Genomic DNA, 22,026 nt, shown 5'->3' with positions numbered 1-22,026 from the left:
TTGATTAGGGATTTTCCGTTTTAATATTCCTCAGTGATTGGAATTTTTGTGATTTTACTTTTTTCTCATACAAAAACCTACAGAGCATGAATCCTTTTATATCTTTTTAGTTATAAGGAAGATTGATGTAGAAATTGTTCAAAGTGTAAAAAACTATGTACTATTTAAGCATTATACGACAGGTCTTAATCGAAAGATACATGTATCATATTTATCTATAAAATTACCAAATTAAGTTGTGAGGTAGATAAATAAAGGCATCAATTTTCTGTTGTCTATTAGACTGTTGGTTTTCCCATTTGAACAGTTTTACACTAGTAATTTTGAGGCCCTTTATAGCTTTTTGTTCGGTGTGAGCCAAGGCTCCTTGTTGAAGGCCGTACTTTGACCTATAATGGTTTACTTTTATAAATTGTTATTTGGATGGAGAGTTGTCTCATTGGCACTCACACCACATCTTCCTATATCTATCAGTAGTATACCGGTGTTCAAAATTCAATAATCGAGTGAGAGAAAACAAAATCCTGGTTACAAACTAGCCAGGTGATCCGCCGGGAGCAGCTTCATACGACCGCAGAGGTCGAACTCTGAACAAGTCGGCAAGTATGGACAAAACATTCAAGCTTGATACAGCTCTGAATTTGGATTTTGATCAAATTTTTGGCATAACATAGGTTTATCACACAAAACAAATGTCAAGATCTTACAAATCTATTGACCAATATTGGGCAATTAAAGATATCTTCTTCAAACTTTTTAAAAATTTGAAGTTTCAAAAATTTGGGGAAAACTACCCTTTTTTTGCAATTAGTCCAAAACCTGACATTTTTATCTACATTATTTACAAGTAGTGTAAGGGAGGTGAATGCAAACATACCCAGCATTGTATGTAAAATGTATTTGAATTATCTCCCTTACACTGCTTTTAAATTGTCTAAAATTGTCCATCCCCATTTTTTTGCCCCTAATTTCAAAAAAAATTGAGCCATAACCCCTCCCCCCCCCCAGTACTAACTATCCCTTCATGGTATGGAAATTTGTGGTATAATTTCAGAGAGATTCATTTATTGTTTGAAAACTACAAAAATGCTTATTTTAGGCCCCCTTTTTGGCCACTAGTTCCTAAACTTTTGGGACCACAACCCCCAAAATCAATACAAACTATCCCTTTATGTTATGGAAACTTGGGGTATAATTTCAGAGAGATTTATACACTTAAACACAAATTATTGTTTGAAAACTACAAAAATGCTTATTTTGGGCCCCCTTTTTGGCCCCTAATTCCCAAACTATTGGGACCATAACGCCCAAACTCAATCCCAACCTTCTTTTAGTAGTAATGAACCTTCTGTTAAATTTTATAAAGATCCATTCACTAAAACTAAAGTTATTGTCCGGAACTAAATGTGTCTTCGGACAACACTGACGACGCAGACAACAACGTCGACAACATATTAGCATTATACGATGCAAAATTTTTTTTGCGGTCGTATAAAAATGAGGGAAACATTTCACTTATAAGAGGAAAACACCAGACTGTTCATTAGATTTTCTTGTCTAGGTATGAAATCTTTTATTCAGTATATTAAAGTACCTTCAATATTGACATGAAAGTAACATACATATATCATACAACATACAACTTTTTAAGATAACAACATATAAATGATATAACAACGTTTATACATGGAAATAAATGGCAATTTTTCTGATATTCATTTTTTATACATGGTACATCAGATTTCATCAGTCATCCATCATAACAGTCAAAGAACACAACATCAAAAAAAAGGTAAGCTATGAAAGTTGTTAGGACGTGGAAGGTCTCTTAATAAAGATCCATACAATGCATATAATATAGAAATGAACGTCAAATGAGCATTACTTGCGGGCCGTTCCCATGACACTGGTTCTGTTGGATTTGCACGATAAAATCCTAACTGACGCATTGCAAAAAGGTCTATTTCATACAAAATCTTTAAGTTCTTCTGTTTTGATACAGGTGCAATATCATGGTCCTTGCAATAATCCAACTACAAAGAAAGAAAAAACATAGAAATACTATTAAGCTTCATGCTTCTTTTATAAAGAGCAATACATGTATAAACAAAAATATCTGAACTGTCTTCATCTTTTACACCCCCATTTTTAGTTTTGTTTGTGTTACATATTGTAGTGTTTTGTGGACTTAGTTGTCTTATGTCAAGTGAGGGGTTTAGCTAGCTATAACCCCAGGTTTAATCCTCCATTATCTACATAAGAAAATGCCTGTACCATGTTAGGAATATGCCAGTTGTTATATCTTTGTTTGATGTGTTTGAGCTTTTGATTTTGCAATTTGATAAGGCACTTTCCTTTCTGAATTTTCCTCAGAGTTCAGTATTTTTGTGATTTTACTTTTTTCTTAGTCTTTGTGTGGTCAGTTTTGTTTTTAATTGATGAGCTTTAAATGTCCCCTTAGAATAGTTTGAATCATGCTAATTTTTCATAAGTTTAGTTTGAAAAATAGAGATAAACCATGTATTTTCACCACCTATGAAATGCTGTTATTTTCCAGAAAAAAAATGATGGAAGATATCCTAATCTAAGTTATTGTAAAATTGTTGTACAAAGCAAAAATCAAAGTGTTCATATAAACTAAGGAAATTTTGTTTGGCCTTTTTAACTTTATTTTATTTGAGCATCTCTTATGAGTCTTTTTTAGATGAAACAAGTGTCTTGCTTTCAAAAGTTCAATTCTAGTATATTTGATGAGTTTATCCATAAAGTGTATATTTTCTGATTCTAATGATAATTGTCTTAAAGGTATTGGGGCACATATCTTTAAAGTGTATTGGGATGCTGCATATATTAAGAATTAGAAGCTTTAAATAAGTATCCCAACAGACATATTTATTTTCCTTCATTTTTAATGAAATATGCATTTATATATCTTTCATGACAGATTCATATATGTTAAAGAAAAGTGCTAACTTACTATTTCAAGTAGAGCCATGGGATAACCTTGGTCCATATCAAGAATCGTCTGCAATACTTGCCAATTGCAATCTGAAAATAAGAAGATTATTTTCTTCTGATTAGGCTGACGTTGTTTCTGTTTATCATCTCATAGACATAATTCTGTCAAGTGACTAGAATGTTATCAACATTCTTCATGATTAACGTCGGAATTTAGAATTGAATTATAAGAAATTACTGTAATATTTTTTCTGTCTATTCAAAATAACATAAAAAATGTGGTGCTTACTTAATAATAACCCTCTACACGGGTTATTAAGTGTGCACTACATTTTTTATGTTATTTCTTCATAGACAGAAGAAATATTACATTCATTCCTTAAATATACTATTTTATGTATTTATAAACTAGAATAGAAAAGTTTAAATTAAAGTATTTAGGAATTCACTACAAAATGGACAATAAAGTAACCACAACCATGCATCATGACAGAAATGCGTCTATAATTTATAAAACACTGTTTCACATAGTTTTGATAAAAAGCCACATCTCATCCATATAAGCATATGTTGATGAAAAAACAATACAATTCAATTTATAAAAAGATTCATAACATTTGTTTTTAAATTTTGGCATTTGAATGCCCTTCAACTTCCATATTGATTCAACCTTCAAAATGTTTTTATTATAATCAGGCACTAAATAAAACTAGAGTTGGCATACAAAATTTCAAGTCTGTTAACTTTGGTGAGTTTTTTACTAAATGACTGACTTCTTGTGTCTGATTTTATATTGTAAATCATATATTTGTGTTGACTCAGTATGATAGTAATTTTCCAAAGCTTAGGCAATGTGGTTCAAGGTATGACATTTCAAATTGGTTCAAATGTGTTGATCAATTTTTGTTTTAACACTTTTCCTTATATGCAAGATTACTTTCTGGTCACAGTATTTGGTTAAAAAAAAATCACATAATAGGAAATTGCAAACATATATTATTACAAAAGTATTTATGCAACTAGTTGTGTTTATTTCCTAAATATAGTAACATATAGCTATATTTTGTATAATGTCAATTTCGTCATGGAACACTTTCTCTACAATCAGGGGTCCATTAAGGGATGAAAATAAGTTTGACATTTGTGTTACGATTTAAAAAGCTATCAATGTGTTAATTTAAGTTGCATTATGGAAACAATATTAGATCAATCATCGGGTCAATGTCATGAAAATATAAACTATCGATAGAACCTCTCCCGTCCCCAGTTTCTCAGCCTCACACAAATTTTTATAATTTCCTTGTATTGACCTAATATTGTATATGTATTTGAAACTCCGGTATATTTATCATATATCTCACCTTTCAGCAAAACTAATAATCTGGAAAATTCGTCTAATGTTTGTAGAATTATTTCTCTTTTATGTTTTTTAGATAAAGTGACTCCTATAAGTCTAATGTCATTATTTGTATCAGGTTCTTCTAACACTAAATTCATTCCAACTAATATCCTTCGCCAGCTAACCAGGTTCAAGTGATTAGGGACTAAGTTGTAAAGTATCTTAACTGTTCCTCCAGGACCTTGTTCCTTAGCAGCCAATATGGCAAAACGAAACTATAAAAGATAAAAACAACTTTTATGATAGATCAGAAATGATAAGGGGTATCTATGCATTTGTCACCAAGGGCCAATGCACATCAAGTTTAAGGGGGACTATCGAACATGCACAGCCCTAGGTACAGGGGTCAGTCTTTTGCAAGACTTAAGCAATGGCAGGCAAAACTATAAAGCAAGCAGCAAGTTGTAACAGTTTCATATAATAACAGATCTAAATGATGATAATGTCAGATGCCAAAACAATTTACAAATAAATTAAGTCCAAATGTTCCAAATAATAAAGTCACTAATTTCACTAAACTATTCACAGTTAAAGTTAAAGTCCAAAATGTTTGAAATATTGCAAGTTAATGTTGTCTGGATTGAAACAGTTACAGTTGTGTTGAGCTGTCTTGTGAGTACGTGTTTCTCCTGAGTAGCTGAGCCTGGTTGGCTTTGGAAGCACTCCTTGGATGACACCGACAAGACTACACTGGTGACTACATTGTGACTACATTGTAACTTCATTGTGACTTAAAAATTTTCAAAAAGTTGACTGTACAATTTATAGCACATCTAGTAATTGCTCAAATTATGACGAGTATTACTAACTATGGATTTATGTAATTTGAGTAATCAAAATTCACTACTTGTAAAACCTATTACACATTCATGAAACATAATCAGAGCATAAACAGCAAAAAACACACAAAAAGCAAACACTTGCGAAATGACTAAATCTTCACAATTTTTGCATTTGTGCTAATTTCTAGACAGTTTTTGTCTGAAGTGGAAGTGGACTCACTTGTGTTCAGTCTTATCATTTAAATATATAAAGGTTGAGATTGAATGCAGATGTGGCCCATCTGACATTTTATAGCATATTTTATAAATAGATTTTTTCATAATTAAAGTCATAAGAAATGAGTGAGTGGTGAAAAATATTGTTTATCCAATTTTTGAACCAATGCATGTATATATCATAAACTTAGTTCTCTGTGCACACTTTTATCATTTTTTATGCAAATATATCGTATAATCGTCAATTTTTTTTCTCTCTGTCTGTTGTGATTTAACAAATATGGCTGCTCATTAAATGCTGTGTTTTGAAGCCGAAGTTGACTGATTGTCACCTTATAGTAAACAAATAACAAAAAGCATGGGTATTGAGCACGTGTTTAACATGTATAATCAGATAATTGTTTATTTAAATGACAGATCCATCCCGTACGAAATTATAAGGCGTATTACGCCTGGAAATAAGGCGTAAACCAGGCGTAAGTGGTAGTTACGTGTCTAGATCCAAGCGTAAGGGAGCAGGAAACGTAAATTTGTAGTCCTTACGGGCGTAGAAAAAAGCAGTTAACCTGGCGTAAATTGAAATAAGCAAGGCGTAAGTTTTCTTACGGGCGTAAATTGAAATAGGCAAGACGTAAATTTTCTTACGGGCGTAAAACTGTTGGTATGGCGTAAATAGAAATACCCATAATGCTTTGTTTAAAGGATCATGGGATTTTTTTTTCAAAATTTGGCTCTTTGGTTTTAGTGTGTAAAGGTTGGACACATGGCAGCTTCATATATTCAGGGATAATTTGCTTGTTTTGTGCTTTTTGGAAGAATCTGAAATTGGAAATACTGAATCTCAATAAATAAATGAAAATTGTGAAATAAAAGGAAAGTAGTTATGCATGGTAAATAATAATAATGTGAGTATAACTAAGTTATTTAAAAGTATTATGTTCTATCAGAATTTTTGAAATCCCAAAACCTTTATCCTTGGATAAATAACATTAAAATCTTTTACTTAAAGTTAAATTGCAGTATTATCATTTATAAATTAGTTCAAAAGACAATAATTTTCAAAAACAACTTAGTTAAAATGCTATTTCAAGAAAAAATAGTTGTTATAATTCTGATTTAAACTTAAACTTATTTGAGCCATTGTCTGCATAAAATGTATTTATTTCTATATTAGCTTCTTCAATGGTTAATATTTCAAGTTTTTTGTCAAACAATAAGAAATAAAAGCAACAGTACAGAAGTTTGTATCAATACACAAAAGTACACAGCTTAGGGTTAATACACTGAACTAAAATAAGTGTAGTATTATGTAAGGATATTACGCCTGGTTTATTTATTGACCAGGCGTACTCATTTGCATATTACGCCTATTTTTTTGTGAACCAGGCGTACTCATTTAAATATTACGCCTAATTTTACGCCTGGTTTACGCCTTAGTTACGCCTAATTTACGCCTGGTTTACGCCTGGTTGACGCCTGGACATGCATTCAGTAAACACTGCAATGCCGCCAGGATAAAGTATGATTTTTACGCCTGGTTTCCGTGTCATATACGGGCGTCACAGTTCGTACAGGCTGCGTATTGCGATCACCGGATTTTTACGAGGAGGGTCACACTCAGGTCACTATGCATACAGATAATTTGTCGGCGAATTGCTTCCTGGAAGCAAGCAATTAAAAATAAGTAAACTTCTTCTAAATATGGACAAATTAAAGAATTTTCCTCAGAAAAAAAGTATATAGATATAGGAAGATGTGGTGTGAGTGCCAATGAGACAACTCTCCATACAAATAACAATTTAAAAAGTAAACCATTATAGGTTAAAGTACGGCCTTCAACACGGAGCCTTAGCTCACACCGAACAACAAGCTATAAAGGGCCCCAAAATTACTAGTGTAAAACCATTCAAACGGGAAAACCAACGGTCTAATCTATATTAACAAAACGAGAAACGAGAAACACGTATATATTACATAAACAAACGACAACTACTGTACATCAGATTCCTGACTTAGGACAGGTGCAAACATTTGCAGCGGGATTAAACGTTTTAATGGATCCAAACCTTCTCCCTTTTTCTGAAACAATAGCATAACATCACAACAAAGAAAAACATACGATAAAATATCAATTGGCAGACTTAACTCAATCAAAAAAATTTGTATAATGTAAACTATCTATTAAGTTATAAAAAACATGCATATTTTTTTTTAATTTGAGGTGTCATATGACTTTAAGCTTGAATTTGAGGATCTTTAATGACCAAATCAGTTCAAATCTGTGACATAAACAAGTGAATCGACTGAAGACACTTTTAAAAGGGTTTAAACAAGAATATGTCCCCAGTACATGGATGCCCCATCGGCACTATCATTTTCTATGTTCAGTGGACTGTGAAAATTTGGGAAAATCTCTAATTTGGCATTAAAATTAGAAAGATCATTTCATAGGGAACATGTGTACTAAGTTTCAAGTTGATTGGACTTCAACTTCATCAAAAACTACCTCGACCAAAAACTTTTACAACCAAACTTTAACCTAAGGCAGGACAGACGAATGGAGGAATGAACGGACGCACAGACCAGAAAACATAATGCCATTAAATGGGGCATAAAATTGGCCAAAGCAAAACATCTGATGTACTTCAAATTTGATTCCAAAAGTAGTCCTCACCAGACTGTTTCCTTCATAGAATTATACACTGGCGGATCCAGAAATTTTCATAAGGCCCACTGACTGCCTAAGAGGGGTCCGCTCCAGTCATGCTTCAGTGATTCCCTATATAAGCAACCAAATTTTTTCCCAAAAAGGGGGGGCTCTGGCCCCCTCCTAAATCCGCCTCTGTTATAATATATATCATATATTTGAACACTTACAATAGACAATAGAAAATTTATAACTTTCTTTCCTTCAGCTTCATCAAATTCATGGTCTTTTAAAACTTCTGTCAAGCCTCGGCGCCAGTATGACAGCATTGTCTGTTTTGAACGAAGATTTTCCCATATTTCAGCTCCATAAAAATTTCTTTCTTTAGGGGATGTATCTGAAATGAAAAGTATTACAACTGTTCAAGTTATAATCATATGTATAATCTAAACTAGTTTATGTTACTGGTATATAAATGTGTATTCACAAAATTTTATGTATATTTAACAGGTTTATTAATTGAAGATTTTCGCACCTGTCCTAAGCCTCTGGCCTTTGTAAGTCTTATAAGATTTTTAATTTAAGTTCATTGATATGTTTTAGAGTTTAGTATGACATCCATTATTGCTGAACTAGTACACATATTTATTTAGGGGACAGCCTTAGCACCCCTCTGGATGCAGGATTTTCTCACTGACATATTGGCGGTCATCTACTGTTTTCTACTGAAAAGCTGTATGACCAAAAGGGATCTGTATCTATATAGATCTGTATTTGTATTTAGAATCTTCAAATGAAGACACACCTCCAATGGATTAGACTAAAGTAGTGTCCTTTACCACACAATATTATAAGTTAAGAATATGTCCATTCCAAGTAACACGCACAAACAAATATATGGGGAATGTGTCCATGGGTATATCCAGCCATTTTTAACCCAGGACATAGGGGGGGTGTCCAACTACATGTCCCCATTCAAATGCATTGATCGTAAAAAAAAAAAGGGGGGGTTCCAACCCCCAGTGCCCCCCCCCCCCTAGATCCGCGCCTGCAGAAGATGTCCCCATGGCCACTTATATACAAAGTTATAAAGGAACATAACTTAAGAACAGTAAAAGTGATACTACCCAAATTTGTAACTCTAGAACGTAAAATTGACACCACCAAAATTCAAACTTGATCTGTGTATTGTGGTAATATTAGCATATTGTGTATTAGATTCATAATGTTAGGTTGAGGCAAACTCAAGTTAGAGAATGGAAACTTTCCATTTGTAAAGGAGCATAACTCTGTAACAGTATAAGGTAAGCCACTAAAATTTAAGAAAAATCTGTGTTTTGTGGATATTAAGCTTTGTGTATAAGTTTCTTAAGATTAAGTAAATGCAAACTAATTTTAGAGAACCGAAATCAATTTTGGGATGTACGGTCAGACACATGGACAAGAGTAAAACTCAATGCACTTTCCAATTATGGCATGGGCTTAAAAAAATCTAGGGCCAACTGTGCCTTACAGAGTTGCAAGGACAGTTTCTAATTAAATTCTTAATTTTTAAATTTAAGAAAAGGTTTTATAAATCATGCCTGTGAGTACCAAATCAGTTGATACCCTATCAACCCAGGCCAGTTTTAATAAATGAATATTACAATTCATAGATTTAGTGCAACCCAAAGTGCTCTTGCTGGATCAGTGAAACCCAAAGTGCTCTTGCTGGATCAGTGAAACCCAAAGTGCTCTTGCTGGATCAGTGAAACCCAAAGTGCTCTTGTTGGATAAGTGAAACCCAAAGTGCTCTTGTTGGATAAGTGAAACCCAAAGTGCTCTTGTTGGATAAGTGAAACCCAAAGTGCTCTTGTTGGATAAGTGAAACCCAAAGTGCTCTTGCTGGATCAGTGAAACCCAAAGTGCTCTTGTTGGATAAGTGAAACCAAAGTGCTCTTGCTGGATCAGTGAAACCCAAAGTGCTCTTGTTGGATAAGTGAAACCCAAAGTGCTCTTGTTGGATAAGTGAAACACAAAGTGCTCTTGTTGGATAAGTGAAACCCAAAGTGCTCTTGTTGGATAAGTGAAACCCAAAGTGCTCTTGTTGGATCAGTGAAACCCAAAGTGCTCTTGCTGGATTAGTGAAATCCAAAACACTCTTGCTGGAGTTACCTTCATCAGGATCCCTCAAACCTAAAAATTTGAAAGTCGAAGAATGTCAAAATATGTGAATACCACACGAGTAGTTACATGTTGTATATGAACAAAAGGGTTGAAAACAGAATGACAAATTTCTTCATCATACATCCTACAGGTAAACAGCAATGAAGTTTTCTCTTTTGGTATATACTTATTATTTCAACAAAAATTACAGCTAAGTCATAGTACAATACCTGGTAGTGAGTTGAGTGGAGGTCCTCCTTCTGCCATTCGATAACGAACCATATTCAGTCTTAGACCTACATTTAAGAATAAAAAAATGTTTTAAATAAGTAGTAATCATAGAATGTCATCTACTTTAGATTTTCGCATATTTTTATACCAAAAACATCCATCGATTGGGCATACATTAATGAGATAACAACCCAACAAATACATGCATGTAATTGTATGAATAAAAGAAGTTTGGGCATACATCAAAGAGATAACAAACCAACACATAACGGTAATTGTATGAATAAAAGAAGTTTGGGCATACATCAAAGAGATAACAACCCAACACATACAGGTAATTGTATGAATATAAGAAGTTTGGGCATACATCAAAGAGATAACAACCCAACACATACAGGTAATTGTATGAATAAAAGAAGTTTGGGCATACATCAAAGAGATAACAACCCAACACATACATGTAATTGTATGAATAAAAGAAGTTTGGGCATACATCAAAGAGATAACAACCCAACACATACAAGTAATTGTATGAATAAAAGAAGATTGGGCATACATCAAAGAGATAACAACCCAACACATACAGGTTATTGTATGAATAAAAGAAGTTTGGGTATACATCAAAGAGATAACAACCCAACACATACAGGTAACTGTATGAATAAAAGAAGATTGGGCATACATCAAAGAGATAACAACCCAACACATACAGGTAATTGTATGAATAAAAGAAGTTTGGGCATACATCAAAGAGATAACAACCCAACACATACAAGTAATTGTATGAATAAAAGAAGATTGGGCATACATCAAAGAGATAACAAATCAACACATAAAGGTAATTGTATGAATAAAAGAAGTTTGGGCATACATCAAAGAGATAACAACCCAACACATAAAGGTAATTGTATGAATATAAGAAGTTTGGGCATACATCAAAGAGATACCAACCCAACACATACAGGTAATTGTATGAATAAAAGAAGTTTGGGCATACATCAAAGAGATAACAACCCAACACAAACAGGTAATTGTATGAATAAAAGAAGTTTGGGCATACATCAAAGAGATAACAACCCAACACAAACAGGTAATTGTATGAATAAAAGAAGTTTGGGCATACATCAAAGAGATAACAACCCAACACATACATGTAATTGTATGAATATAAGAAGTTTGGGCATACATCAAAGAGATAATAACCCAACACATACAAGTAATTGTATGAATAAAAGAAGATTGGGCATACATCAAAGAGATAATAAATCAACACATAAAGGTAATTGTATGAATAAAAGAAGTTTGGGCATACATCAAAGAGATAACAACCCAACACATACAGGTAATTGTATGAATAAAATAAGTTTGGGCATACATCAAAGAGATAACAACCCAACACATAAATGTTATTGTAGGAATAAAAGAAGTTTGGGCATACACCAATGAGATAACAACCCAACACATGAATGTAATTGTATGAATAAAAGAAGATTGGGCATACATCAAAGAGATACAAAATGTAACAAACCAACACATAAATGTATTTGTATGAATAAAAGAAGTTTGGGCATACACAAATGAGACAACAAACCAACACATAAATGTAATTGTATGAATAAAAGAAGATTAGGCATACATCAAAGAGATACAAAATGTAACAAACCAACACATAAATGTATTTGTATGAATAAAAGAAGTTTGGGCATACACCAATGATACAACAAACCAACACATAAATGTAATTGTATGAATAAAAGAAGATTGGGCATACGTCCAAGAGATAACAAACCAACACATAAATGTATTTGTATGAATAAAAGAAGTTTGGGCATACACCAATGAGACAACAAACCAACACATAAATGTAATTGTATGAATAAAAGAAGATTGGGCATACATCAAAGAGATACAAAATGTAACAAACCAACACATAAATGTATTTGTATGAATAAAAGAAGTTTGGGCATACACCAATGAGACAACAAACAAACACATAAATGTAATTGTATGAATAAAAGAAGATTGGGCATACATCAAAGAGATACAAAATGTAACAAACCAACACATAAATGTATTTGTATGAATAAAAGAAGTTTGGGCATACACCAATGAGACAACAAACCAACACATAAATGTAAATTGTATGAATAAAAGAAGATTAGGCATACATCAAAGAGATACAAAATGTAACAAACCAACACATAAATGTATTTGTATGAATAAAAGAAGTTTGGGCATACACCAATGAGACAACAAACCAACACATAAATGTAATTGTATGAATAAAAGAAGATTGGGCATACATCAATGAGATACAAAATGTAACAAACCAACACATAGATGTATTTGTATGAATAAAAGAAGTTTGGGCATACACCAATGAGACAACAAACAAACACATAAATGTAATTGTATGAATAAAAGAAGATTGGGCATACATCAATGAGATAACAACCTAAAGGTAACTGTATGAAATTATGTGCATAGTGAAATTATACACCTTCTTAAACATGATTAACAAGAAAGTGTCCATAGTACACTATAATCTTCTATGATCTGTGGACAGTGAAATTGGTGTCAAAACTCTAATTTGGCTTTACAATTAAAAAGATTATATTATAGGGAACATGTGTAATAAATTTCATGTTGATTGGACTTCTGAGTGAACTTCATCAAAAACTTACCTTGACTAGAACTTTAACAAAACAATTTAACCTGAAGAGGGACATACGGAACCAAAACGAACATGCACACAGGCTGAAAAAACATAATGCTCATAAATGGGGCAAAAAAACTTAAAACAAAAATCACTACAACACTGTATGACTGTAAGTAAAATAAAGAGATTCAACCAACATTGCAATCTATAAGAATCACAAGAAAGAAAAAAAAGACAATATAACAACACCAATGGCCAGAAATAGCAAAAAGACAAACAACTAAATCAAAACATTACACAGAAAATGACCAACTAATTAAATAGTTTAAGTGCACGATTCTTACCATACATGTCATTAGGTTACACCACATTGATGATACATATTTTGTTGTAATTTTCACTGTATCAATTCAAATAACAAAGGTACATGTAAACAAAATGTACATAAATGTACATATATTAAAATAAATTCAATTTTTGAAGGAATATGCATCCAAGTTTCACATTTAACTTCCTAGTATTTTTTTTATATCAGGGACAAACAATGATCATTAGAACAAATAAGTTCCTGGTAAAAGATTGGCCCATTGCACTGGTTTTTAAAAAAAATATATTTTGGTTTTCCAGGAAATTATCAGAATAAGAAACATAACAGAAATTTTAACCTTAAGATTAAAATAAATAGCTAGGGGCTCTGACATAATGACATAGTAAAATTGTAGACTTAAATGAAACTAAAAAATATAGCTGATTGTAGGTTTTTGTAATACGTTTGTAATGATCGATGGGCAATAACTTTGGTAATAAATTAATAATAGTAATAGACCAAGTACAAGAAGTCTATATCATATTAATGATGTATCATACATGTACATCAACCAAAACAAAAATTGAAATGAACACACATACATGTATGTTCAATAAATGGACTGGTTTCATTGAAAAGAAGATATAATTGAGGGGGATGGGACCTTTATCAGTACTCCAGGATCAGTTTTTTTTAAGCTCCGACTTTCTGGATGGACTCTTTAGGGATCCGGGAATTGTTTTTTTTAATTTCTGGATGTGGGATTTAAATTATTTATATTTGGGACCTCTGGATTTCCTGTTTTTAATCCGGGATTTCACGGTCAGGACCCCTCCTACCCCCCCCCCCCCCTAATTTAAATATCAAATACTACATCTGACTAAGGTAGTCTTGTAGACATTTGTCAACCTGAGAAAATGTCTGAGAGGACAAAATAAATGAATATCAAACAAGAATATAAATAAATAAATCTTTATTGATATATCTGTTAATGTCGACATGGACAATGAATAATACACAAAGGTCTAAAGCATTTCCAGGGCTATGAAAATCGCATAGATGATTTCCAGCACCATAATAACTCACATTTAGTTGGCATGATCCTTTAACAGGAAGAATTAGAGCTCTTTGAGTATCCACAATACTTTTGTTATGAATCAACATAATATTAAGCAGATCCTTAAATATTATAATTCTTAACATAGATTTTCTTTCAGTTTCATGTACAGGAAGCGTGCCTATGTAACCTTTTGAAGTCATTGTGTAACTAAGAGTGATATTTTTAGAAATTAATCATTGGTAATACTCACCGACATGTGCAAACTTCCACAAAAATAGGTGTTTATTTATTTATTTTGAGCTAAATTTAGAAACAAACTGTCACAAGAATTTTTAGGGTAATTCCCTTTTGTTACCTGTGTTCAATCGGAGTTATCTCCCGTTGTCCACTGATTTAGAATTTGCGTGGTAATACCAATCAACTGAGCTGTATTTTGCAATCTAGTGTGAATGACAGTATGTCTTATAGAAAAAAACCAATCCTGTCTATGACACGTATCACAGATATGATCAGAGACTGACATGATGTTTATTTCTAACTGTTTTCTCTGCAAACCATCCCAAAAATGACAAACGTACACGCACATGTCAATTTATAGTTCTAACGTGTGCACATTACCCGCCATATTTTTTTGAAAGTGTAAACAAGTTTGTTTTAGCTGCAGAATCTAATAAAAAAAATTATCTTAATTTTTTGGTTTATAATGGCCATATGGTCTCCTTTCATATATTTGTAAAAACTGAACATTTAGAATTTTTCAAATATAAATAAATCTCCCAAATTTTATTTATAATATCAAGGATTTGTATAGTTTATAATATACAAATCCTTGATAATATGTGGCTATAAAATTTTGGATTTTTTATGAGGGTGGTAAAGGGTTATTTTTCGTGCAACATATTTAGCCATTATTATTTCACGTGCAGCCGTGAAAAAGGTTTGTTATTCACCGTGTTTCGTGAAATTTGGTAAAAAGATCAACTTGCAGGACATTTGTAATTGTTGTTCATTCATCGTGAAATGGCAATGTTATTTCGCGATCTTCCATGCAAATACCCCCCTTTACACCCCTCTTTTATCTAAAAAAAAAATCTTGGAAAACATGAATTGACTATAGTGTACGTGCTATACTATTTTGAGGGAACATGGGAAGATCGAACGTTTCAGTCTCGAAATCTCGTTCTGGTTTCCAAAACATGTGATATGCAAGCATGACAAGTGGAAAATCAGGGGCGGATCCAGCCATTTTAAAAAGGGGGGGGGTCCCAACCCAGGACAAAGGGGGGGGGGGGGGGTTCCAACTACATGTATATGTCCCCATTCAAATGCATTGATCGTCCAAAAAAAAAGGGGGGGTTCCAACCCCTGGCACCCTCCCCTTGATCCGCCACTGAAAATATCAATGAATTTTAAAAGTATTATAATCAAACATAACTCTGTGAAAAAATTGTGTATTTACAATGAATAGTTTTTCAGTTTTCAAATTTTACAACCAATCAAGTCGTCTTTTTAGCCAAATTTTGAGAAAATGGGTGAGGGTACAAAATTGATTTTACAAAATTATGTACATCCCATATCATTTTGGTCTTTTCAAAGGAGTAGGTCCGGTAAGGACCGATTTTGGCCTCAAATTTCAGGTTTATCTGATGAAAGATTTGACCACTGTTTAAACACTTAAGTGTCTATTTTATTTGAATTAATTAGTTTATGTGAAAGATTTTATCATATTTAGTCATTAAAAACGATCCGAGTCAAGCTCAAATATGAAAAATCTACCTAATATGCCGAAAAATGTCACTTTTCAGATGGTTTTTGGTAAAAATGAAAGTGGCTGCATCCATGTTCATCCTCAACCTTTATATATGTTATGTATTATCATAAAGTACAACTTACATTTCAATATTAAGGATGAACACGAATGTGGCCACTTTCGTTCTACACGAAAACCGTCTAAAATTTGACTTAAGTGCTAAAATTATGAGGATTTCAGTAATTTAGCATGACTTAATGGTGCTAGTACAGGATATATGTGCATTGTATTGTCAAAAACATCCCATATTTACGTAGCAGAAGCATTCTACTGTCCAATAAACAACTAAATGTTTACATTTTAACAATTTTGTAAAACTGCTATATTTTGGGGCCAAAAAGGGGTCTTACTGAACCTACTCCTTTCTTAGATATGTATTTTTTCTATCATTTATAACGAAAAAGTTAAAATGATATGCATGTTGGTCTTTAAACTGAGAAAAATCACAAATTTACAAAATTGACAGCATGGTAAATTTGACACTGAAAAGCATCAAAATATGATAAAACTTTCTTATATTATCACCTACCTATAGTTTTTTTTAAGTTAAATTTATTCAGATTGGTCCATTCCATCTTTATTGAAAGTATGAAACAAAGTTTAATTTTTTGGAACTGTGATTCATTTCACGATTATAAGAGCCCAAAAATAGGCAAAAATTTTAATTGATGAAAAATGGGAAAATCATCAAAATTGGGTATTTTCAAAGGACCGTAGAAATAAAAGAAGTGCACCACCATATAATTTTTTCTTCACCAATTAGTTTTTTACAGTCTCATAAACCAAAAAATCAGGTTAAGAAAAAAGTTTAATACTAGAAATCTTTGGCTCCTCGCAGAGGTGTACGTACATCCTTAAGTTAATTAATTCCTGATTTAAGAGTTCATAAATTTAAGCAATTTCAAGGAACTGTTTTATCCCCCATTTTTATGGGTTGAACTAGAACGCCCTAAAATTTCAAAATCCTAATTTCATTTATTTTTTTAAAAGTGGTTCAGTCAAAAAAAAATCATATTTATCAAATGGATTCACATCATACTGAAGTTATGCTTCTTTGTTTTCTTGATTTTTTTTTATAAAATCAAATCAAATCAAAAATGTTTATTTCCTAATCCAAGAGCCCCTCATAAGAAGGCATATCAATTACAAACAAATAAACCATAATAGACAAAAACATAAATACATGTTTAGAAATAATATTAAATTAAATATTATCATGATTATAATATGATTCATATAAAAACAAAAGAACAGTTTATAAGACATGGTCAGTTTATTTATTTTAAGGTATTAAAAATGTGTTCTGTAATTTTTTGAAATAGACAATATGTAACATATTTCACACAGTACTTTATAAAAGTTATTATTTATAAACAATGATAAAAAAAATCCATTAATTTCTTCTGAAAAATATTATACAGATTGGAACTAGTCAGTCAAAATAGATCTTCTCAGGGATCAATATTATTAACAAACCAAATTTATTGTGTGCATTTATTATTGCGATTTTGTCCTTTTAGGCTTATATGTGAATTTAATTTTTACAATATTGAGATAAATCCTGTTTATATAGTTTTATTCATATAAAAATAATTCAAAATCCTGACACATTTTTCGCAATAATATTCAACCCCCTCCCCCAACCTCCTAAAACAGTCAGAGGACTTATTGAAATAAGTGATATTTAAGGAGCAAATTAGAAATTTTGTAAAAAAATTGTGATTTTCTAGTTTTTAAAGTTTTAAACACATAGCTATATATAGGTCTGTACGTTAACTCATTTGCCCCAAAGAGATTTCTGGAAAATCAGGCATTTTTGAAAATTTGCAATTATATGCAAATTAGCAGTCTCTTCATGCTGTAACTGATGCTTGTCTATCAAACTATGTATTGAGATTTGGGGGCGGATGACATGCGTGGGAGGTGGGGTGGAAAGATGGAATATTTTCTCATGGGTTTGGACCCAACCCCACTTAAAAATTGTCATTTTCAGTCTATTTTAAGTCTGAGTTTAAAACGACCTTGAGAGGTGAACATTGACCAGACTGTGTTTCTTTGTCATTCAAGTATTACCCTACAGTTACAGCAGTCCATTCATGTTAATTGGGAGTATATGGGACTTCAGTGTCTTACTGGGGAATTATTATTGTCAAGTCACTGAGTCAGGTCTGCGAAAATGTCTGTTTTTACGGAATTTTGACATAATAGTGACCTACGTTCCTGACTAGATTCCTATTGACCATATTATACCTCTTTGTGTTCCTGTACCACCCATGCATGCATTTATGATAATAGTTTATACTTACAGTCACTAGCAGTTATGTAGTGGTCATCAAAAGGTGCCCATCCCACTTGATTTTGGCTACTTTTCAAGTGTTTTTGATTTTGAACTCCAAAACTGCTTTCAAAGTACCATATTTTCATAAACAGACATCCGAGAAGAGTTTATGGACCATGAACTGCTTAGTTGAAGTCCCTGCTATCATGACTGTTCAGCTGGGGCAGTTCAAGAAAAGTATGGAGGGTCATACAGGCCATCAAAGAATGGTTGACGCCATCACGCCTACAGGTGGGATTTAGGGCGAAGGGGTTAAATTAGATAATATCTTTTCATTGGTAAAATTGAAAAAAATCATGTGTACTCAATGTCAGGGAAGGAAGTCATATGGCAAATTCTTTTGCCCCCTTCCAAAAGCCCATAGGGCCACAATTAAAAATATTTTGGTTTGCCCAAACCCTACCCAAAGGTTGAGACAGTGGGTACAAATGGGGTAGTTAGGTAGGCATTTTTTTTTTTTTCAAAAAAAGAAATTGAAGTATCGGGTGTTTTTAGTCTTTATGTCTATCTGATTAAAAAAAAAATTCTTCAAATTTTGAAGCAAACACCAACTATTCAATCATAATATGGTTTCTTATTTGCCATTTTTTAAGTTATTTTAGTAAAAAATATAGTACAAAAAATTTAAATTTCTTTTTCGATCAGTCCCTAAAACAGTTTGGCACAGACTGCACTCACTGCAGTATAATAACATGATTGCTGGACCTCTTTTTTATCAAAATGAATTCTAGAAATGAAGGGGTGACGTTCTTTTAAGTCCACTAAACCAGTTACATCTAGTTAAAAGCAACAGTTTCAAGAACAGACAATATTTAAAGTAATTTTATAATAAATTTATATCAACTTTTTCTGATTGTCAATTATCAAAGTAAAATACTTCTAATAAAAGCATAAACTAAAGATCATAGTGATATTAACTTTGTTTGTTCTTGTGATGTTGCTGTCTTGTTGACGTATGTTCCCACATTTTCTTTTATCCATTTTTGTGATTAATAACAGTAGCAGCTGAAAACAGAAGTGTCACTCTGTCTGTGACTTGTTTTTTCCCTTTCAGATAGAAGACAAAGAACGCTATTGATTTTCTTTCACAAAAGCTAGGCACTATTATAAAGTTGAGAGATTTTCCAAAGACGAAGAGCTGCTTAGATGAAAAGATAAGGTATGTATAATACACATGTTTTAAATATTTTGTTTACTATTTTAGATAATATTTTCTAGTCCTATATATAGTTTATTTTCAGTTAGAATTGTATATATATAAAGCTAAATAAAAATTTCAGATGTTAAAACTTGAAAATTAATCGCTGAGTTTAACCTGTCAGGAAATGAACAGGCAGTAATACTACTGAGGGGGGATAGGAGGGGTCCTGATCCCAAAATCCCGGACTTAAAAAACGAAATCCTGAGGTCCCGAATTTAAATAAAGTAAATAAAGGATTCCTGGATCCCGAAAGGGTCAATCCCGAAATCCCGAACTTAAAAACACCCGATCCCGGAATCCAGATAAAGGTCCTATCCCCCCTCACTACTGGCCCTACATGTAAATCACAAGTTTAAAAGGGGTTAGGGGGGCACATATAAACTATGGTTATTTTAAGATACTATAAATCTAAGCAAGAAAATATCAAATCATAGTAGTTATAAATATGCTGAAATATTTAGGAAAGTTTTGTTGTAAAAATTTAACCAACCACTTCCCTTCAAAAGGGCACATATTTTCTTTTTTTTGGCCTGAGAAAATTAGGAATGCATTCCTAAAATTAAATTCATCCTTTGCCAATCACACACTATTAATTCATAATTGTTAATGTGTTACAAGTTACAGCCAAATATAACACTTACAAGTTAGAATCTCACCCTTCCCCAGTTTCTCAGCCTCATACAAAAAAAATTGATATTTTTCTGACATTGACCTAATATTGTATATCTTTTTTAGTGGAATGAGATGACACAGATTAACAACCTACTTTGTACTTATATTACAAAATCTGTCCCTTATATATCTAATTAGCACTTCCTAGATGCTAAGTATTTTTTGCAGTTTATTTAGTTGATTATTTTGTCAACTTGAAGCTGACACATATGCAAACTGTAAATAACCTTCATACAGATAAATTTGCAAGCGACTGCATGTAACAGTTACTCCTTAGGATATGATAAATAGTGATGACACCTCCCATAAACAATTCCTCTAAAAAATGTGATTTTTTTATACGACCGCAAAAATTGAAAATATTTTGGTTGTATATTGGTATCACATTGGCGTCAGCGTTGACGTCGTTGTCGTCCGAATACTTTTAGTTTTCACACTATAACTTTAGTTTAAGTTAATAGAAATGTATGAAATTTAAACACAAGGTTTATGACCATAAAAGGAAGTTTGGGTTTGATTTTGGAAGTTTTGATCCCAATAGTTTAGGAATTAGGGGCCAAAAAGGGCCCAAATAAGCATTTTCTATGTTTTTGCACTATAACTTTAGTTTAAGTAAATAGAAATCAATGATATTTTGACACATAGTTTATGACCACAAAAGGAAGGTTGGGATTGATTTTGGGTGTTTTAGTTTCAACTGTTTAGGAATTAGGGGCCAAAAAAGGGCCCAAATAAGCATTATTCTTGGTTTTTGCACAATAACTTTAGTATAAGTAAATAGAAATCATTGAAATTTAAACACAAGGTTTATCAACACAAAAGGAAGGTTGAGATTGATTTAGGGATTTGAGATCCCAACAGTTTAGGAATTAGGGGCCAAAAAGGGGCCAAAATAAGCATTTTTCTTGGTTTTCGCACCATAACTTTAGTATAAGTATATAGAAGTTTATGAAATTTAAACACAAGGTTTATGACCATAAAACGAAGGTTGGGATTGATTTTGGGAGTTTTGGTCTCAACAGTTTAGGAATAAGGGTCCCAAAGGGTCCAAAATTAAACTTTATTTGATTTCATCAAAAATTGAATAATTGGGGTTCTTTGATATGCCGAATCTAACTGTGTATGTAAATTCTTAATTTTTGGTCCCGTTTTCAAATTAGTCTACATTAAGGTCCAAAGGGTCCAAAATTAAACTTAGTTTGATTTTAACAAAAATTGAATCCTTGGGGTTCTTTGATATGCAGAATCTAAAAATGTACTTAGATTTTTAACCGGATTTTTGTGACAAAAATGTCGGTTATTGATTTGGGGATGTACGGCGGGCGGGCGGGCGGCAATCAAATGTTGTCCGTGCATTAACTCATGAACCGTTCAACCAAAACTTTTAAAATTTTAATATGTTGTTACTGACAACTAAATGAAGGTCAAGTTCAATAATGGCGATTTTGACTTTTACCGTTCAGGAGTTATGGTTCTTGAAAGATTGAAAAATGGAGTTTTCCGTGCATTTACGCATGAACTGTTCTACCAAAGCTTCCCAAATTTTAATATGTTGTTACTAATGAAAGAATGGAGGTCAAGTTCAATAATGACGAATTTGA

At 32.4% G+C, this 22,026-nt stretch overlaps 2 protein-coding genes across 10 annotated transcripts in view; one reads left to right on the top strand and one right to left on the bottom strand.

Moving 5' to 3' along the window:
• Positions 1 to 1,548: 1,548 nt before the first annotated feature.
• LOC139486122 (uncharacterized) lies at positions 1,549 to 14,868 on the bottom strand. Of its 8 annotated transcripts, none has more exons than XM_071270880.1 (7): positions 14,760 to 14,835; positions 10,378 to 10,443; positions 10,157 to 10,177; positions 8,233 to 8,399; positions 4,320 to 4,572; positions 2,978 to 3,048; positions 1,549 to 2,033 (listed from the first exon to the last, which is right to left on the bottom strand). In XM_071270880.1, exons 2-7 carry the CDS (start codon positions 10,427 to 10,429, stop codon positions 1,782 to 1,784), a joined length of 816 nt encoding a protein of 271 aa, XP_071126981.1. In that variant the 5' UTR covers positions 10,430 to 10,443; positions 14,760 to 14,835; the 3' UTR covers positions 1,549 to 1,781. The 8 variants fall into 8 exon arrangements, with proteins under 8 accessions (XP_071126981.1, XP_071126972.1, XP_071126938.1 ...); XM_071270871.1 differs by lacking the exon at positions 14,760 to 14,835 and adding an exon at positions 14,655 to 14,751; XM_071270837.1 differs by lacking the exon at positions 14,760 to 14,835 and adding an exon at positions 14,431 to 14,612.
• LOC139486049 (oncostatin-M-specific receptor subunit beta-like) overlaps positions 14,795 to 22,026 on the top strand; it is a 93,152-nt gene continuing 85,920 nt past the window's right edge. The window contains exons 1-2 of one of the 2 annotated variants that reach the window (XM_071270795.1): positions 14,795 to 14,887; positions 19,552 to 19,711. The gene's annotated coding sequence lies outside the window, so the exon portion shown is untranslated. Of the gene's footprint in view, positions 14,888 to 19,551; positions 19,712 to 22,026 lie in introns of those variants that run through there. The other variant, XM_071270743.1, reaches the window with a different exon arrangement.

The sequence above is a fragment of the Mytilus edulis genome, chromosome 1 (genome assembly GCF_963676685.1).
Source record: "Mytilus edulis chromosome 1, xbMytEdul2.2, whole genome shotgun sequence".
Classification (NCBI taxonomy): Eukaryota; Metazoa; Mollusca; class Bivalvia; order Mytilida; family Mytilidae; genus Mytilus; species Mytilus edulis.
This window is presented reverse-complemented; position numbering and strand designations above follow the sequence as displayed.

Bases quoted from the DNA above. Each gene is read 5' to 3' on its own strand.
- LOC139486122 (XM_071270837.1), bottom strand. The intron at 4,573-8,232 runs GTAAGTGTTCAA...TATCTTTTATAG, and splicing joins TAAATTTTCTATTGTCTATT to TTTCGTTTTGCCATATTGGC. The intron at 2,034-2,977 runs GTAAGTTAGCAC...CTTTCTTTGTAG, and splicing joins CCATGGCTCTACTTGAAATA to TTGGATTATTGCAAGGACCA.